The sequence below is a fragment of the Ochotona princeps genome, chromosome X (assembly GCF_030435755.1).
Source record: "Ochotona princeps isolate mOchPri1 chromosome X, mOchPri1.hap1, whole genome shotgun sequence".
NCBI lineage: Eukaryota > Metazoa > Chordata > Mammalia > Lagomorpha > Ochotonidae > Ochotona > Ochotona princeps.
The window spans coordinates 42,490,138-42,509,447 of record NC_080865.1 but is presented as its reverse complement, the minus strand read 5'-3'; the positions used below and the strand labels follow the sequence as shown (position 1 = coordinate 42,509,447).

The 19,310-nt window shown below is 43.1% G+C and overlaps 1 protein-coding gene across 2 annotated transcripts in view; it reads left to right on the top strand.

The window, feature by feature from the left end:
• Positions 1-656: 656 nt before the first annotated feature.
• The window catches only part of NHSL2 (NHS like 2), a 72,962-nt gene continuing 54,308 nt past the window's right edge, over positions 657-19,310 (top strand). For both annotated transcript variants that reach the window (XM_058658780.1, XM_058658778.1), the window contains exon 1: positions 657-1,142. In XM_058658780.1, the coding sequence (XP_058514763.1) occupies positions 1,100-1,142 (43 nt within the window). In that variant the 5' untranslated portion in view covers positions 657-1,099. The remainder of the gene's footprint in view (positions 1,143-19,310) is intronic.

The window sequence follows — 19,310 nt, the reverse complement described above, 5'->3', positions numbered from 1 at the left end:
AGTCCATAGCCCATGATCATTTCATCAACATAGCCATTCAGTACCACATAACAAAGGGGTTCTTTTGTAGCCAGCTTCCAGCACACCCAACTTTCCTGGAACTTTGTCCTTTCAAACATACAAAAAGTTAAACAAGATGTGGTTTCTGTGTTTATTTCTCCTCTTTATTCCACTCCCTTCTATTCTTTAAAGATGGAGCAGAGATTCTGCCAGCATCTAGCTGGGGTGAGGATGGGAAAGGCATGAGGCAGGGTCCTGCTGACACTGTGGAGAGCAAGGTTGGATTTCAAGTTCTGTTAGTCTCTACAGGTTGGGTCTTGAGAAAGTCCTTTCTCTGCTTTCTGAGCCTCAGTGTCCTCCTTGTTGAATGGGACTGGCCATCATTAGCTCCTGTGTGTCCTGAACCTCTGCATTCTATAAAGTAGACCCTTACCTAACAGTTGAGAAATTGCATTCATAGTTCACAAACTCATTTCAGGCCAAGGGAGAAAGTGCGTGTTTGCACAAGAGAGCCTTATTAAAAAACAAAGGCCTATCTCTATGCACGTCTCTCCTCTGGGAAGGAAGGGGCCTGCACAGTGACAATAGACCAGGGGCGCTGACTCAGACAGCCAGTTCCTGTTCATTTCCCTTCACCGCAGGACAGCAGCTGAGCAGGAGGTCAACCCTTCGTGCAGCTCTGACTCGGGCTGAGAACCTTACTCAGAGAAAGACAAGCCCGACTCAGAGCTCCCTTGCTGGGCCACTGCAACTGTGCCGACGGCAGTACCAGAGTGGCTGTGGGTAGAGGGCAGGGGTGGGAAAAAAGAGAGAGGAAGCTTGCTTTTGAAATCCCGAGTTGGTTTCCCTGGGCTGGGCTGCCCAGAAACAACTTCACCAGGCAAAAGAGCATGCAATTGATGAGCCTGATTGACCTATACAGGGTTCTGGGAAACGAGGTGTAGGAAGAGTCCCTAGGCACCCACTGAGGAGCCTGGGGACAGGGAGCAGAACAGCGTGGAGCCCATCAGCTCCCTGTCCGCTGTGTGGGCTCACCACACAATTCTGTCTTGCATGAGGAGTTGCTGGAGGTGGTTTCTTGGTTATCCACATCGCTAGAATGGAGAGAGCCGAGGCTGTCGCCGTCTTCTGGAGCCGGGGAGGTGAGTGGCTGCAAAACGAAGGTTGCTTGCTCAGTAGAGGGGACAAGGGAAGGGACAGGGGCTGGAGGAGGAGCTTTCTGCCTTGGGAGCAATGCTGTGACAGCCTGGGCTGACTTGAAAGGGAGTGGGTCCCTTAGGACTAGATGTATTCCAGGGGGCAACATGGCCACTTGGCAACGATGCCGGAAAAGGGGATTCAGTCAGGAGGATGAGAGGGTGGATGTGATCACATCCGAACCCTGATATTCCGCAATAAATAAAAGTGACTAAGGAAGTCTGGGTGTGTGTTGGGAGAGCGGGGGTGTACACACATATGTGTGTGCATGTGTGCATGTAAAAATGCTGCGTGTCTTGCTTCCTATAAGTGGACTTAACATGAATTCTGAGGATTTGCTCTTTGGATCCCATCTCAGGCTATCTTGGGGCTTTGTGTACCATCTGGATTCCTGCAAAAAATGCCAAAATCACTTTTGCGATATATCCAAGGGGGTAAGGAGGGGCTGGAAAGAGATGCTTACCCCGGGTCATCTCTACACAGAGTTCATGGGTCAAGCCAGACCTATGATTCTCATAGTAAGGCAGAGTCTATTTCTGAGTCCTGTGCCTCTCGGGCTTCTGTGGAGAGAATAAAACGAGGTGGGGAATGTGAGTTGAAAGTGTCTGGGAAGCTACTGCTATGGTTGCAGAGGCATGTGGCAGGGCAGGCCACGGACCCATGCTCTTTCTCTGGGGTTCCAGCTGGCCCCCTTCTGGCAATAGAATAGTTATGTCTTAAACAAGTCAGAAAACAGAGTGGTAAGACAAAACACAAAGTCCTGTGAGTCACTTGCTATGCGGCATGGAGAAGAGTTGCAGGGAAGTGGTCTATGGTCCTTCAGGTCTTTAAGGGATTATCACAGGGTGAAGGGAGTACATGGGGTCTGAGAGGGATCTCAGGTGGGACCTGCACACCAGGAGAGTCTGTCAGATTCTCCACGGATGCCACAGGCTGTCTTGAAGAGAAGTTAAGGGCCGGGTGCCTTCCGACAGGTCACTTTTTTTCAAAGTCACAGACAAGCCTATTAGAAGATAGATAGGGGCATGAAGGTGGCAGCGGGGCAGGTTACCTTCTTCCCAGATGCAGCTGGGTTGGGGGGAAGGAGGGACCACTGTGCCTGGCATGGAGACCCAGCCCCACCCCAACCTGTCTTCCCACCTCCACCACCTGATGGGATCACCCTTGGCCACCTCCCTCCTAGTGGAGCCTGGCTTTCATTCTCTGTCCTGTCCACCCAGAGACCCAAGCACGCCTCTAAATAGCAGCGCCCAACGTTCATAATCCTCCAGCGTGTTCCAACTGCCCGCTGGTGAATGTCCGGATTTATTTCTCCTCTTTATTCCACTCCCTTCTATTCTCTTAAGACGGAGCAAAGATAAGATCATTTCTCACTCTCACACAGCTCTGACATTTCATATATCTATGTCCTAGACAACTGGAAAGGGCTATATTTAACCTTCCGTCTTGTAGCTTTGGCTGGAGGAACTGGCTTTAGGCACTGCTTCCCAACACCATGGGAGACCACAGGCTTGCCTTTGTTCTCTGCCACCTGAGCCCAGCCACTCACAGCCACGGCAGTCACAGGCGCTTCTCCTTCTGAAGAGAGAGCACAACTTGCTTCATCAGGCCTCTGTCCCTGGCCTACAGCCTCCTCTCTGTCTCTCTCTGGAGATGTCCATCCCACCCTCTCAAGTGAGCCTCTCGGCCTTCTTTTTGTGTAAATACTCCTCCTGAACCTGATGCAATAAACACCGGCATGGGGCAAGGCAGACTTGGCAGGGTGGCCTCCAGCCTGGGTGAGGAGAGGGAGCAAGGAGACAAGAAATTGTGTTGTCAGGAGTCTAGCGTGCCTCAAAGAAGGAGGAGAAGGGATATGAAGAATGGAGGCCAGTCCGTGTTGAAAGATTGGCATGTATCACCGCATGTGAGCCACACAACCATCCTTTGAGGTAGATTCGACTGACCTTGCCCACAATGTAAACCAGTGAGGAGGTTAGGGCTCTGAAGAGTGAAGGAACTCATCCCAAATCACACCTAGGTAGACAGTGACACTGAATCTAAGCCTGGCAAACACGACACCCTCCTGGATTTGCTCAGTCCCTGGATGTCCCTGGCTCAATGACTGCCACCCCTTGTGGCAATTCTGATGTGTTGACCTCCCTAACGTCCTTGGGTTTCTTTTGCAAAACACTAAGCCCTTGTCGGTCTCTTGCACTGTCTCCACCGGGTCTCAGACCCACCACAACCTCTGCTCTCACTTTGGAGCCCAGCCCAGCAGTGTCTGATGTAGGGCCTCATAGACTGGCTTCTCCAATATTCTGTTCTACCTTGCAGATACCAGTGACAGCCACTGGGACCAGTGGCCTAACACAGCAAGCTCTACTGTTTTTACTCATGTCTGCCCCCTAGAGTACTAACACGAGCTCCATCTGCAGCCTTGGGCAAATTACATCCCTCCTATGGGCTGTTTCCCCAGCTGCTAGTGGGCAGATAGGAAACTCTGCTAGGGCCCTTCCAGGTCTAAGAGCTAGGAGCCTCCGGGTCCTGCCTTCTCCACCTCACCCAATGCTCTCTCCCCAACAGTGCTGGGGTGAAGATTGCCATAGGCACAGGTTTGGAAACTTTCAGTTAGTCATGCGATTGTTCCAGAGTGGCAGTAACAACCGCCTGGATAGGAGTCTTTATTGTTTACCAACTGTTTTCACAGTCAGCGGAGTAATAGGTAGGGGGGGCGCCAAGGTGATTTAACGGTACATGGTACTGCTTTAAAGAACATCGAATTGTATGGTGAGAAAATAATTCTCTTTTCCTTCTGTTTCCAGCTTTCTGGTGACATCAAGGAGAAAAGTCTCACTATGGTGCTATTCTTCAGCCTCTATAGTGCTTGCTAATCTTCTTTCCTAAGAGCAGAGCAGGCCCCAGGCTCAAAGACATTGACAGGCAGCAATATCTACATGGAATTTAATAATTATTCTGCTCTGTTTCCATTGTGCTTTTTACAGTTACTTTCTAATTATGGCAAGCTATATTCCTTTTGTTTAGGTTTTGGGCTACCATAGTTTCTTTTAATGTAAGCTTATTGAAGCAAAAAAAAAAAAGTTGTTTAGAGCAAAAGAATAAGTGAATCGTAAATAGAACCACTGGTGCCTAGAGACAGCAAAGCTTATCGAGGTGCTATCCAAATGGCTGAGGCTTGGCCAACAGTGGAATGTGGCATCGATTCAGCTGATATTTCCTGACCATCAAGTTCCTCACTGTAGCACAGAAGCGCTGCAGGATCTGCCCCTACTATTGTCCCAGACTTCATTGCCATCTACTGGCCTCACCCTATACTCTTCTGTCCCTTTCAGTATGCTGCACCCTCTGTCTGCAACGTCTGTTCCACATCCCCGTGCACCCATCAAACTCAGCTCATAGTTCAAGACTCTCAGTTTAAATACTGTCTCCTCTAGGAAGCCCTCCATCAAATCCCCATGTTGAGATTAACTTAGCATTGAATTCAAGTCTATATCAAAGCATCCTTCACAATGCTGTAATTATTTGTTCATAAACCCATGTCTTCCATCCTTTGGGGTTTGAATGTGTATTATAAGGGAGGGAGAGAACAGGGAGAGAAAGGAATGTGACTGAGTGAGGTCTATGAACAGTGGACTGGGCCCTAGGGAATATTGTAGGTCCTGGGAGCATTTGGAATAGAGGATTCCCAGATGCTGAGCCAGAGCCACAAACCTAGTGTGGGGACTACCATGTGGCAGGGAGCATTGTAGGTCGCATGTGGGAAATTTTCTAGAATTTCTTGGTATCGACATCTGGAGTTTAAGGGAAAGGTGGGATACTGGTTCAAGAGAGAAACTAGGCTGCGAAGCTGTCCTAATGACAGCCTCCCCTGACCCCTGGGTGAGCTCTGGAGTAACTTCTGTCCTTCAAAACTGTTCTGAGTTAGAGTAAGTGGACCAGGTCTTGGATGCAAGCTGTTCCCAGGGAGGAAGTGTAGCCTTGGGCAAAGCAGGCTGAGAGAATGAAGAAGGCTTTGTATTCCAAAGGGACATCTGAGTGGCACCTCTTCATGTCTCGCACAGGGGCCTGGGACTTCAGTACTGGGGAAAGGGGCAGAAATAAGTGATCAAGAACTGATGGCTGGAAAAATCTAACAAACGCTTGCTAAAAGAATGAATGAGTGGTTGTGATGTTCCAATCACTTGTACTCACAGGCAGGGAGGCTACACAGACCAACCAGTCAGAGGGAACTTCTGCTGTAATTGAGGCAACAGAAATGTAGAAACTATTCCAGCATAACGTGCTAAGTACTACACCTGAAATGCATACCGAGGACCATACTTCCTCAGCATTTTGTTCCTGCCTTTCTTAGGAGCCTTATCATTTGACCCTCCCAACAACCCTCTCAGGCGCGACAAAAGTGAGACCCAAGAATTGACTGAAGGCCTCATTGCAAATCAGCACCCCCAAGCCAGGATGACCCCTGGAAGAGTCTGCTTTCATAACCCATGCCTTTTCTCCAACACCAGCCAGCCCCTCTCAAAGACCTGTGCAGCCCTTTGCAGTTTAAAACTTGCATATTACACCTGTTTCGTCTTGACATAGCCCTGTGAAATAGCAAAATAAAGGTATCAGAAGGAAGGAGGTCTTCACCTTTATTTTCTTCAGCTGCCTGATGTGCTTCCAGAAGTAGCTATATTCAGATCATATTTATGACACTAACATTCTTTTTTTTAAAAATTCTGGTTTCCTTTCTCCTACACGTTCTTAACCACCTGTGAAATTCTTCCAATGCAGTCATCTGTTCTTTCATATCATGTCTCAAAAGTGAGAAACTTATGATGAAAATCCAGTTAGTTGCTTCTGAGCTGTGAAGGAGTACACGTTTTCAAAGTGCACTTTTTTAGCCCAATTTTTTTAAAGTTATTTTGTTTTTTAAAAATATTTATTTTCATTTATTTGAGCAGTAGAGAAGGTACCTCTTCCATGCATTCATTCACTCCCTAAATGTACTCAACAGGTGGGTCTAAGCCAGACTGATGGCAATCTGAGCTTTCCAAGTTGAAGCCAGGGCCCCGAGCACTTGGCCTCCATCTGCTGCCTCTCAGAGTGTGCATTAGCAGGAAGCTGGAATCAAGATGGGCTGGGACTCAAACCCAGACATTCTGATATGGGATGCAGGTGTACCAAGTGGAGTTTTAACTGTAGCACCAAGTGCCCACCCAAAACTTTCCTATTTTAAAGTGTAATTTCTCTGATTTATGTGTGATTATTACTCTTGGGGAGAGGTGTTTCTTTATTGTTTGTTTTGTTCCATTTTGTTTTGTTTTGGTGGTGGGGTGGTATGATCTAAAGAAAAGGCCACTTAGAGACAGCCTAAAACCCTTTTTGCTGGGTTTCGGCTTAGCAGCCTCTCCTGTTCCCTCCCCTCTTACCCCTAGACTGAGCCCTCCCCCATCTTGTTCTTCCTCAAACTCCAGGTCAAGTTCCTTGATCCCATTCCCTGCCTAAAACACTACTCAGGGGCTCCGTTCCTATCAAATACCAATGAAGGCAAATTTTGAAAATGAACATAAAGAATTTTAGCATCTCTTCCAGTGCCTTTTATTATGGTCTGTGTGATGCCAGAGTTTACCCAAAAAGCAAAAGCTTTTCTCTAGAGTTCTCCTTGTAGCAGCAATCACACAGTAGAGATCCCACAGTTCCAAAGGAGAAAAATCTCCATATGTACCCAGCAAAACAAAGATGCACTGTGGCCTTGTCTTCATTTCCCATCATTATCACAGGACTCTAATTAAAATTTCCTTTCTCTTTGAAACTACCAAAATACCATGTTGGCCTCATTGGTTATGTAAGGAGGTCCTCATTTCTACTCATTTCCTTTCCTCCCTTATGGGGAAGATGCAACAAGTTAATGAAGGACCACTCAGGATCTGCTCTTATAATTTAAAAATTAACAAATTAAATAAATACCTTTATCAACATGTGATTTTCAAAGAGCTGAAAACATAACTGTCATTCAAATATGTAGTGATCACGCATCAAAGATTTAAGTAATTGATAAAGGAATCGACATTATACCAAAGGTGAGTTTTTAAAAAGACAGCAGAGGGGAGGGCATGTGGCCCAGTAGGTTAAGATGTGCATTGATCCACATCAAAATACGTGTGTTCAATTCCTGACTCCAGCTTTCCAATTACCGAGCCTTGGAGGCAGCAGTGATGCTCAAGTATTTGAGTTCCTGTCACTCTCGTGGGAGGCCTGAATTGAGCAACCAGCTCCTGGCCATTGTGCTAGCAAAGCCCCTAAGTGCTGCAAGTATTTGAGAAATGAACTAGTGAATGGGGTCTTACTCACTAATGCATGTGCCTTCTCTCACCCATCTCTCTAATGAAAAAAAAAAAAAACTGAAAGTTAAACATAGAATTATAGAACCTAAAAATTCCACCTCTAGATACACACTCAAAATAATGAAAAGCAGGGACTTGAATAATATATGTGCATGAATATTCACACAAGCATTTATTCACAATAACTGAAAGGTAGAAACAATCCATTAACATATGAATAGATAAGTAAAATGTGGTATATATACACAATGCATTTTATTTGACACATGCTGCAATATGAATGAGACTTGAAGACATGTGTTAACTAAAAGAAACCAGACACAAACGAACAAATATTCTATGTTCACATTCACATAAAATATCCAGAATAGGTTAATTTATAGGAGTGTAAAATAGATTCAAGGTTACCAGAGGTTAGAAGGAGAGAGGAATGGAAAGTTATTTCTTTATAAAAAATTTTCTTATTTTTTTTATTGGAAAGGCAAATTTACAGCTAAATATCTTCCATATGCTGGCTCACTCCCCAGTGGCATTAATGGCCAGAGCTGAGCCAATCTGAAACCGGAAGCCAGGAGCTTCTTCCAGGTCTCCCAGGCGGATGCAGAGTCCCAAGGCTTTGGGTCATCCTCTACTGCTTTCCCAGTATTACTGCTTTCTCTTTCTCTTTAAGATTTATGTTATTTTTATTGGAAAGGCAGATTAATGGAGAGAAAGAGAGACAGAGAGAAAGGATCCCAGCACTTGTAAGGGGAGGATTAAGCCAACTGAGCCTTCGCTCTGGGCCCTCTGACTCTTCCTTCCTTCCCTGTCTCCTTCCTTTTCGCTGGAACTCTGCCTTTCACATAAGTAAATATTTTTTAAAGAAGCAAATATATACTATTACAATTGATTAACAAAAGAGAAAATACCTATTTTTTAAATACTGGTTAGTTGTAGAGTAATACAAGGGCATTTAAAATGTTTGTAAGAAGAGCCAGGCACAGTAGCCTAGTGGCTAAAGTCCTTACCCAGGATCTCATATGGGCACCAGTTCATGTCCTGGCAGCTCCACTTCCCATCCAGCTTCCTGCTTGTGGCCTGGCTGAGCAATTGAGGATGACTCAAGTCCTTAGGACCCTACACCCATATGGGAGACCAGGAAGAAGCTCCTGGATCCTGGGCTTCAGGTCAGCTCAGATCCAGCCATTGCGCCCACTTGGGGAGTAGATCAGTGGATGGAAGATCTTTTTCTCTGTCTCTCCTTCATTCTGTAAATCTGACATTCCAATAAAAATAAATAAATTTTTTTAAAAAAAAAAGTTTGTAGGAAAATAAAATTAAAAGCTTTTTTTTTCAAAAATACTAAACTCCAGGCATAGTTTTTCATTAAAAATTCATGAATAATGCATGTTATTAAGAAAAAGCTATATTGGATCTCAGTTGTTTTGCCTCAAAATTTAAGCACCATTTAACTTCATCTTCTATGGACTTTTTGAAATAGTCTTGTATACTCTTTGGAGCTATCTTTCCTACTAGACAAAATTTTATTTCATTTCTGCCAGACAAATATCATACGCAACGTATCAATCTTCTACAAGTCAACCTTTACCTTTACCAAGGCTGGGCCTGAATCAATAGTAAACAGTAAGTCAAACAGCTGCATGGAAGACGCTCTCAAATGTTCTTCAAAGGGTAATCAGTGATCTTTCTGGCCTTGTTGTCAAACTTTAAATAATTTTGCTTAACATCTTAAATAATGCATGAAAAAGCACAGCTCCCACAGAGGTCTCCGTGCCAGCGCCTTAACGCTAGCATGGAGGCCTGAGTCACAGGCATTATTAGCATCTTGGTGAAATCTGCTGGGGCCACTTATCTGGTCTGCTCTGCGTATTACCACCAGACTGACCTTTCCAAAATACTTTTGTTGTTTCCTCCCACGCACAAGAACTGAAATGATTCCTGCTCCAGCCCACACTTCTCAGACTGGTTTACCAAACACACTGGAGTCTAGGCTGGCTAGAGATTTGGAAAGAAGTTCTGAAATACCCTCCTCCCCATTTAGCTCGGCTCCTGGCTGTGCCTCCCGCCTCCTCTCTGCCTTCACTCAAGCCAATATTCTCACTTTAAATTCCCCTCGCTCATTTCAGCCTGACTGGGCTATGGCAGAATTTCCCAAATTTCAGTACTCCCTACACCATTGTCACAAATTTTGTTTATTATCTATAAAATTTTCTTTACAGAAATCTTATTTAAGATAGTGGACTCTAAGCTTGGTATACGCTTGCAATGAAAGAATCTTGACTGAACTTAAAATGTAATACAGCAACAAGGTGGAGAAATCCACCATGGGGAGGGGGGAGGGTACGGGGAGGGGTTGGGGGAATCCCAGAGCCTATGAAACTGTGTCACATAATGCAATGTAATTAATTAATAAATATATATATATATTTAAAAAATCTCACCATTTAAGTTCCACCAAAAAAAATTTATTTATTTGTTTATTTGAGAAACAGAGAGAAAGAGCTCCTATGTGCTCGTTCACTCTCTGAATGCTCTCAGCAGCCTAGAGCCAGGATGTGAACAACCTGGGCAGCGTGGTCCCTCGGTTAAAACAGCCTTTTTCCCTCTCAGTACACATCCCCAACCGAAACAGCTGATAGACTTCACGCTCTAAACTTTGACTGTCCTGTCTTTTTCACAAGCTTCCTGTCAAAGTGGTGAGGACTTTCCCTTTCCCTTTACAACTCTTAATGTGCGCAGAAACATTGAAAGTACTTCCTGTCTTCCAGAGACTTATATTCTAGCTAAGAAAACAGAATCAGGTGTTCTAGATGAGTGTAACCTGAAACAAGAGGCGTCCTTACTCATCAGTGAAATGAGAATAATAGTGATGATACCATAGGTCATAGGAATCAATAGTATGTAACTGCTTTGTAAACAGGAAAGCAATATCTGTATTTTAGTTAAATTGGTCCATAAAAGTTAAATAACAATATAAATTGATCCAATAAGGTCACAAGATGGTTTTTGCAAGTTCCCAATGAGTACCTATTGGCACTCACTTTTTAATAAGCAGGATTCAGAGGGCCTGCTTAAGACGGGTTGTGCCAGCATTCTATGTGGGCACAACTGTGTCCTGACTGCTCCACTTCTGATCCAGCTCGCTGCTAATGACCTGGGAAAGCAGTGGAAAATGGTCCAAGTCCTTGGGACTCAACCTGCGTGAGAGACCCAGAAGAAGCTCCTGGCTCTTCGCTTTAGACCAGTGCAACTCTGGCCAGGCAGCCATTTAGGGAATGAATCAGAGGCTGGAAGTTCTTGCTCTCTGTGTCTCTCCTTCTCTCTGTAAATCTGCCTTTCGAATAACATTAATTATTAATTAATTAAATCTTTTGGAAAGAATGACAGATGGGTCAGTAAAATCCAGTGATTCCTCAATAGCCATGGGGGATTGGTTCCAGGAACTGCCACACACACAAAAATCTGCAGATGTTCAATTTTCTCCTATATCTTCTTTCTTTAAAGACCCAGAGGCAGAGAGATTTCCCATATGCTGGTTCTCTCCCCAAATATTTGCAGCAGCCAGAACTTGGCCAAAGCCAGAAGCCTGGAACTGAATCCACATCTCGATGGCAAGGACCCAAGTACTTGAGCCACAACAGTCTGCCTCCCAGGATGTACATAAGTAGGAGGCTGGAATCAGGAGTGGAGCCAGGAATCAAACCCAGGCACCCCAGTATGGAATTGTGGGCATCCCCAAGTGGTGTCTTAACTGCTGTGCCATACACCCATCCTGTCTATGTCTTTATGCCCGTTGGCCAATATTTCTCTACTCCAACTTCCTCTCCATTCACCAGCCTCTGATACTCACTGTTCTACACTCTTCTGTGACTTCAGCAATTTCAAATTTCATATGGTTCATATAAGTGGTATCTGTCTTTCAGTGCCTGGCTTATTTCATTAACATAATATCCTTCCATTCCATCGCGTTGCTGTAAATGGCAGGATTCCATCCCTTTTAATGGCTACACATTATTCTATCCCGTTTATGTCCACTTGCTTTAAGCATTCATCTGTAGATGGACACTTAGGTAGATTCCATATCTTGATTATTGTGAATACTGCTACAATAAATATGAGCGTGCAGATGTCTTCCTGGCATACAGATTTCCTTTTAGATCTATACCCTATAATGGAATTGTTGAATTATATGCCAGTTTTATATTTACATTTTTGTGGCGCTTTCATACTATCTTCCACGGGAGTTGTACAAATTCAGAGTCTCACAATAATGCATAGTGATTTCCCATTCTCCATGTTTGTCAACACTTCTTCTGTAGCTTTTGTCTTCTTAATAACAGCCGTTCTAACTGGAGTGATAACTCATTGTGGTTTTGATCTGCATTTCCCTGATGATTGATGATGTTAAGCATATTTTCATATACCTTTAGGCTGTTTCTGTCTCTTTTGATGTCTATCCTATTCTTTTGCCTATGTTTAATTGCATTCTATAGGAGCTATTTTGCTGTTGATTTGTTTGAGTTCCTTGCCTGAAAATACTTCAAAAGCTTCATGGAAAATGAAATTAAAATGTAATTTTATTTTCGTGCAAAACTATTGAAATTCATTCATTTATTAATTGTTTTAATAGGTTTTTTTTTCATTATGAAAGTTTTCCTTGAACTTTTTGATGACCTTCATGTATTCTGGACATCAGTCGATATAAAGTTGGTGAATATTTTCCGCATTTCTGAAAACTGTTTCTTCACACCACTGATTATTTCTTCTGCTCTGCCTAGATTTCTGGTTTAATATAATCCAATTTGTCATATATTTTTGACAGATAATGCCAAATTGCTCTCCAAAAAAACTGTTCTACTTGACACCCCCACCCCCCCACACACACACAAGCTTTGTATGAATGTGCCTATTTCTCTGTATCCTCTCTGCCCATCACAGCATGTAATAAACCTTTTAAATCTGTACTTGGAGAACAGAACAAAAACCTGCAGTGGTGGAGGTGGGAGTGCAGTCAGGGAAGGCAAAGATTGCCTGTGTACCCCATGGGTTATTTTGTGAAGCTTTTATAACAGCTTGATGTTAGATGTAGCTTAGAAACATTATGTCCCCAAGACCTTAAGAATCAAGTGGCACCCAGGAATATTCATGATCCACTCACACCCGCGGTGCTGGTCCTTGGCATCCAAAAGAGATTGTTCTGTTCCTTGCCATCCTTTTGCTGCTGTCTGTAGTAACATTTCTGGATCTCCTTGTACACATCACAAACCAGGACCAGGAAGTTGGTTGACATTTGGCTGGCAGAGGGAAATCTCTCACAAAATCTACGAGGATAGCTCAAAAAGTTCAAGGGAAAAAATAGAACAACAGAATGCGTTCATTTGTATTTAAAACAAAATGGATCATGTACAGTTTTTTTCATGATACTCACTTTCCACAAACTTTTTAAAGACCCCTGGTGTTTTCATTTATTGTCCTCACATTCACATACATGCAGCAAGAAGACCAAATGCAAAATTCAAGACTCAGATTCCGAAGTGCGAACCCATAACTTATGGTCCATAGTTCCGTGTGCTTTAGATGTCTGGGCGGGGGTGTAGATTAGATGACTTTTTTCAGAGTATGAGGAAGGAGCTCCAGTGGCGCAATCGGTTAGCGCGTGGTACTTATACAGAGTATGAGGAAGAGGGTGTGCTTCATTTTCTTTGGCTGGTGGATCCTAAATGTAAGGATTTATGCATGAGTGAAGGAGGAGAAGCTCTTTGGATAGCACTACTCTTCTCAACTATTGCCTCCCTCAGGAGTCCTGGGCTTGCACCACTTGGCTTCTTGTCACAGCCTCCCTTTTGCTATCCATGCCCTGGATTTCCCTGCTGCTTGTGACTGCTGCTTACTATTGCCTCCCTGGATGTCTCCTGACTCCTGGGACACCTCATGTTCTTTGCTGCATATACTTTAAAAATGTGTGGAATATTGGAATTGAAAAATAAGTTTATTTTGATGCAAAAAAGAAAACGTTCGAAATCCAGGCATGCAAGAGATCTTCAAAAAGCTTAATGAAAAAAATACATACAATGAAAAATTATACATGGGTTTCAAAAAAAGTTTTGAAGCAAGATAAATGTGTCATATAATTCTATTTTCTATGAACTTTTTGAAGTGCTCTGTGTGTGTTATGTCTGCATTCCCCTGAAAGAGGGACTGTTACTGTGCAGTCTGAAACATCTCTTATTAGCCTGAGCTATTCAGCTACATGCTCCCTATGTTCCATTCATTCGTGGCCTAAAGGACAGTGCCTGGCTCAGAGTAGCCACAAAATAAAACATTTACTGAATGAGTATGATGTGCACAGTGAGCAATCACTTCTATTGACTAACTATGGATGAGGATAGATATACAGAATGCCGTAAGATTCCTGATTGATACATTGGGCTCAAGGTCAAATTCAGCAAATTAATTGGCTGGGTTCCTGATATACTCCTATATATGGGGGTACTATATTGAGGAGAATGAGTTTTGTCACCAGGCAGATCTGAATTCAGATCCTAGCTATCACTGTTTGTCCTTGGACAAGTTTCTTGACCTTACCAACAGTGTTACTGCAAAACCTAGCCTACAAAGTAAATGAAAAGCATTCACCACATTGCCTAATGCATAAAGAGAATCAAGAGGTAATATATACCGTGATTGATAAAATCATTTTTAAAGCTAACATTCTGGCTTGAATCCATGAAACTTATAAATACAAGTATGCTTGTATTCCTAGACATGAGCTTGGATTTCCCAAATCAACAGCCAGACACCAGAAACATCTCCATTTATTGATGTTTGTAGAAAAAAAAGATATTTTATTCTGCTGGTTGGTTAGCTTTTAGACAAGGAAAACCATTTTTTCATCAATTTGTTAATGTCCCTTTTCAGCACTTGCAAATTCTGTCTTAGTCTGATAATTATACAACTTGAGTTCTAATCTATGCTCTGGACTGTTTCCTCATTTTTCTTGGAACTGATTGCCAAGCAAGGAACCTGCCATGCAGATGTGAGACTCTGGCAGGATTCCCCTGTGGCTGTACTCAGGGTATCTTCATTTAATACGCAAGTCTCTTCCAGACTTACCTGACTTTATGTTGTGAACAGCATTATTTCTTAGGTCCAGAAGTGAGAGAGTTGGGTAAGAAAGGGCCTGTTTAACACTGCTTTCTCCCAGAGTCCACAGTCTTCTATACAGTGGATGGCCCACAGATTTCTCATCCACCCCAGCCTCCCTCCACTGATGGACATTGAGGATGTTTTTAATTTCACCCTACTACTAACAGTGTGGCAGTGAACATTCTTACACATATTACCTATGTGCAACTGTATGAATATTCCTCTAGTACAGCTTTATAAAAGTACAGTGTCTGAATCAATTAGTGTGTGAGTGGTTAACTTTGCATAAGGACCAGAATATATTATCCCCAAAAAAGGCTCAAAAATTTATACTCCCACCCTCAGCTGTTGCATTCCAAAGTATATACCCTAGAAAACTCTCATACAGGTGAGCAATGGCACATACATACCTGGAGTGTTTGTAACAGCATTGTTTTTAAGAACAGAAAATATTGGGAAACAACAGAACAGATAAATAAAATCACTGTTGATTCGAACAATAGAATATTTCTCAGCATGAAAAAATCTGAACCAGAGATACCTGTACCATAAATATGTGACTATTTCCCACAAATCTAATAAAGAAAACCAAAAACAGAGGATGTCGAATAGGAGTTACCGGAGGACACTTTAAAACATTCATGAGAAGTGGAATTAATAAATAAATTTATTTTAAGATTCATTTTTATTTATTTGAAAGCATTAAAGATCTTCAGCCCACTGTTTCACTCTCCAAATGGCTCCAGCAGCTGGGGCTGGACTAAGCCAAAACCAAGAACCTGGAACTCCATGTGCGTGTCCCATGTGCATGACAGGAGCCCAGAAAATCAGGGCATCTTTCACTTCTTTCCCAGGTGCTTTAACCAGGTGAAAGCAGAAAAGTCAGGACTCAAACCAGCACTCCCACATGGGATGCTCATTTCACAAGCAATAGGTTAACCCACTGCACCACAATGATGGCGCCAATAAATGAGTCTTTTAGGTACAAAAATCTTTTTAAATCTAGGCATAGCTTTTTCCTAATAATCATTTTTATGAACTTTCTGAAGTCTCTTCATATAAATGAATTTTAAAACATTTTTACACCAAAATAACCATATATTTTTAATTTCACCTCCTCAAGCTTTTTGAGGTGCCCTTGTATAGTTTAAGAACAAACAAACCAATCCTGTGTAGTCTTTTATTTATAAGCAAATATATACATATCTTAAAACATTCATGTAGATAAGTGACATCCAACTGAGAAAGCTACCGTCCTTGTGGGGAAGGAGAATGCCTTTGGGTAGGTTCCCAGGAGGCTTCAACTGAACCTACATTTTAGTTCTTTGAGAAAAGCTTCTGGGGCAAAAACAGAGACATGTGCTTTATCCTAGTATGTTCCATAGACTTTAAATAGTACATCATCTTTTAAAAGTAAAAAGTAAAGAAAATCAGGGTAGAAATTACTGGTGCTCCCTTATTTGAAAATGGGGAACGTGAGGTTTAAACAGGTTCCCAGCCCCTATAGAGCCCACCCTTGTGTTCAGTGCCACTGAGTACATCAAAGAAAGAGATGGCTCTATTGAAAGACACCACACAGCCTCCCTCATTCATCAAGAGCCTCTTTGCTCCCAAATACCAGTATAAATCCTTGGGATGGATCACTAGGATAACATGAGGATTCTTGGCTTTCAGACCCAAGAGGATAAATACCCAGTTTTTGCTATTAACATCTTAATGCTAAAGCCTGGCTGCCCATTGGGAAGCTATAGGTATCCTTGAACTGAATGTGAAGAGCACCTGTGACAACAACCTTTATCATGAACCCTTACCATTGCAACATGGACTGCATTGAAGCAACAACATTGCAAAGTTCTTTCTGGAATAAAAAATGTGCCATGTGATACTTCTTGCAAACACTATTAGCTGATTAAATGACACAATGGAACTATCGGGCCTTACCAGCACCACATGGTCTAAAATAGAAACCAGGAAGGGTGGGAAGGACTGTCTCAGTGCCCAGCTCCCCCACCCTTGCCATGGCTCTGTTGCCATGGTCTCCAAGAACTTTTGCTTACAATTTCTCTCGCTTGCTTTATAGCATCCAGCAGCAAGCAGGACCTAGAAGCTGTTTCTGGCAGATCAGGAAAAAGTTAACAGAAAAGAAAAGAGTGATAAGGGAAGTAATTAGACACATAAAATGTGTAAATGGAGTTGGGGGAGGGATGGGTATGAAACCCAGAAAACCACTCTATTTTGATTTTTAGGAATCTTCGTGAGATGTGATGAACTGAAGTGGTTAGGGCAGAATTCACTGAGAAGTGTCCATGCTGTAGCTGCCAAGTAGTACAGGTGCAGCAGATCTGTGTCCTGGATTTGACAGGAGAGTCCCAGTTTTGAGTGTTCTATTCTGTTTGTCAGACCAAGAATTCTGCTTTGAGATTCTGAAAATAAGGTCACTGTAGTTAGAGTAGCTTTCTAAGTCATCCAGGAAAGCCAGATTTAGAATGCAGTCCACCCTTGCTGGTAGGCAGGGAATACCCACTGGGCCTGCCCCTGGACCCCGAAGGCCAGAGAGAAAGGGCCTGTTATACAGCCAAACAACATCAAAGTGATTCTGAACTCCTCATCTCCCCACACTCTCCAGAGGGATGAAGCCAAAAAAGATACCGGGTTTTGCCTCCCACAGGCTTGCATTTCAATATACGCTGCATTAACTGTGTCCACAACTTGGACAATGCTCACAGCATCAATTTCCTCATCTGCAAAATGAAGACAAGAATATGCATGGTCGTGTTTGCTATCTTTAAAGCACTGTACAAATGTTAGCTCTTAAAATGCAATCCTTCATTCAACAAATAAATGTCTACCATATGCTTGGCCTGAGGCCAGGCCTGGGGACACAGAGGTGAGCAAAACAGATCACAGTTCCTGCTAGCATGGGGTTTTTGAGCCATGAAAACCCTGTAGGCGGACATTTGCCAAAGAATCACTCATCCACAGCCCAGGCAGAGGAGAGATGTGGGGAGGCTGCTCTTTTAAAGTGCTGGCTGCTGGCTGTGACTTTGGAGCAGGCAGGAGAGGGGGCTGAAGGTTCACTCAGGAAGCTTCTAGCAGCAGCAGCAGCCCGGATTAGAGTGGTAGCAGTGGTGATGGGAAACAATGATCAGTTCCTAGGCAGTTCAGAGGCTTAAAATTTGAGCCACTGCAGCCCCAAAGACAGTCCCAGGAATACTGAACAGTTTCGCATGGGGGTTACATTTCTTCTGTCTCCCTTCTGGAGAATAATGCAATGTCATTGGCTAAATTTCTATCTTAAATAAAGATTTACATTTGGAAATTGGCTTTCGTATAAAATGATAAAGCCAAATATATGGCATCCTAGCTTTATGTTGAATGCAGATTTCCCCTTCAAGGGAAATTGGTGGCTTCTAAATTTTGAATGGAATGTTGTCTTAAAAATAATGTGCTTTCTGTCCATTTAGAATGCTGAAAACACTCTTCAGTCTAGGTGTTCTCCTTAGGGACCAGTAAATGTTCTTTGAACTGGATTCCTTTCAAACCTTCAGCCCAGTAGTGTTGTGCCAAACAGCTGTAAGAGATGAGGACCTGGAAAGGGAGAAGACAGGAAGGAACAAAGACAAACTTGAGTTTCATTACAGTTAATCACGCTTAACCCCATTTGACCATGCATTACAGTTTCCAAGGGAATCTCACACAAATCATTTCTTGCGTATTTTTGCAAACTTAGGATCAGAGGGGTCCCCTGACTCTCAGTCCAGTGTTTTTTTCCACTTACTGCACTGCCAAGTGCTTGACTATTTTTTTGGAGGGAGGAGGGGGCAGGTGTTCCCATGATAAAGAAAAAAATCCTAATAGACATTCAAGGCCTGTCTTTATTTGAAACAGATTATTCCATTTGCATTAAGAATGGGCATAAAAGGCAATTTGCTAGTTTCCCACACCACTTGTTCCCTACACACATGATGGGGCTTTTCATTTCTCAGTCTGTGCAGGCCCACCCTTCAGGATCTATTATCTGCTTGACAATCAGCTGAGACCTCTTGTTTTTTCCCTCTTTCAATTAAACCTAAGGACTGAGGTTCCCATCTGTCCTGGAGCAAACAAATCTCTTATTATACCTGTTTCCCAGAAGCTAGAGAGCTTTTTCCCTTTCTCCAACCTCTGTAGTTCTTTTTTCAAAAACACTTCATCCTCTTAGTGGTTTTTTTTTTTTTTTTAACTGCAGATGGCAATTAAATTGGTTTCCCAAATTTGGACCAAGCCTCCTGCATATACCCTGCCTCCACTCATCCTTAAACCAGGAAAGAAAGAAATCGCATGCACGCATACGCGCGCACGCGCGCGCGCACACACACACACACACACACACACACACACATTTTCTGAAGTTATTTTTCTCTTTAAACAGTTCTATCTTAATGTGAATATGGGAGAAACGGCAGCGCTGTCTCCACAGGTGCTACAACTGAGCTAGCCATCTTTGACAGTGGTGTCTGGAATTGAGCATTATCCAATATGGCGCTCTTCTTGAGCCTTCAGAGACAGCAGGAACTACCAAAGCTTTCAGCTCAAGCCAAGCAAGAAGCCGACAGAAGTGGAATGGCTTCTTAGTCCCAGATTCTTGTGGGTTTTGAA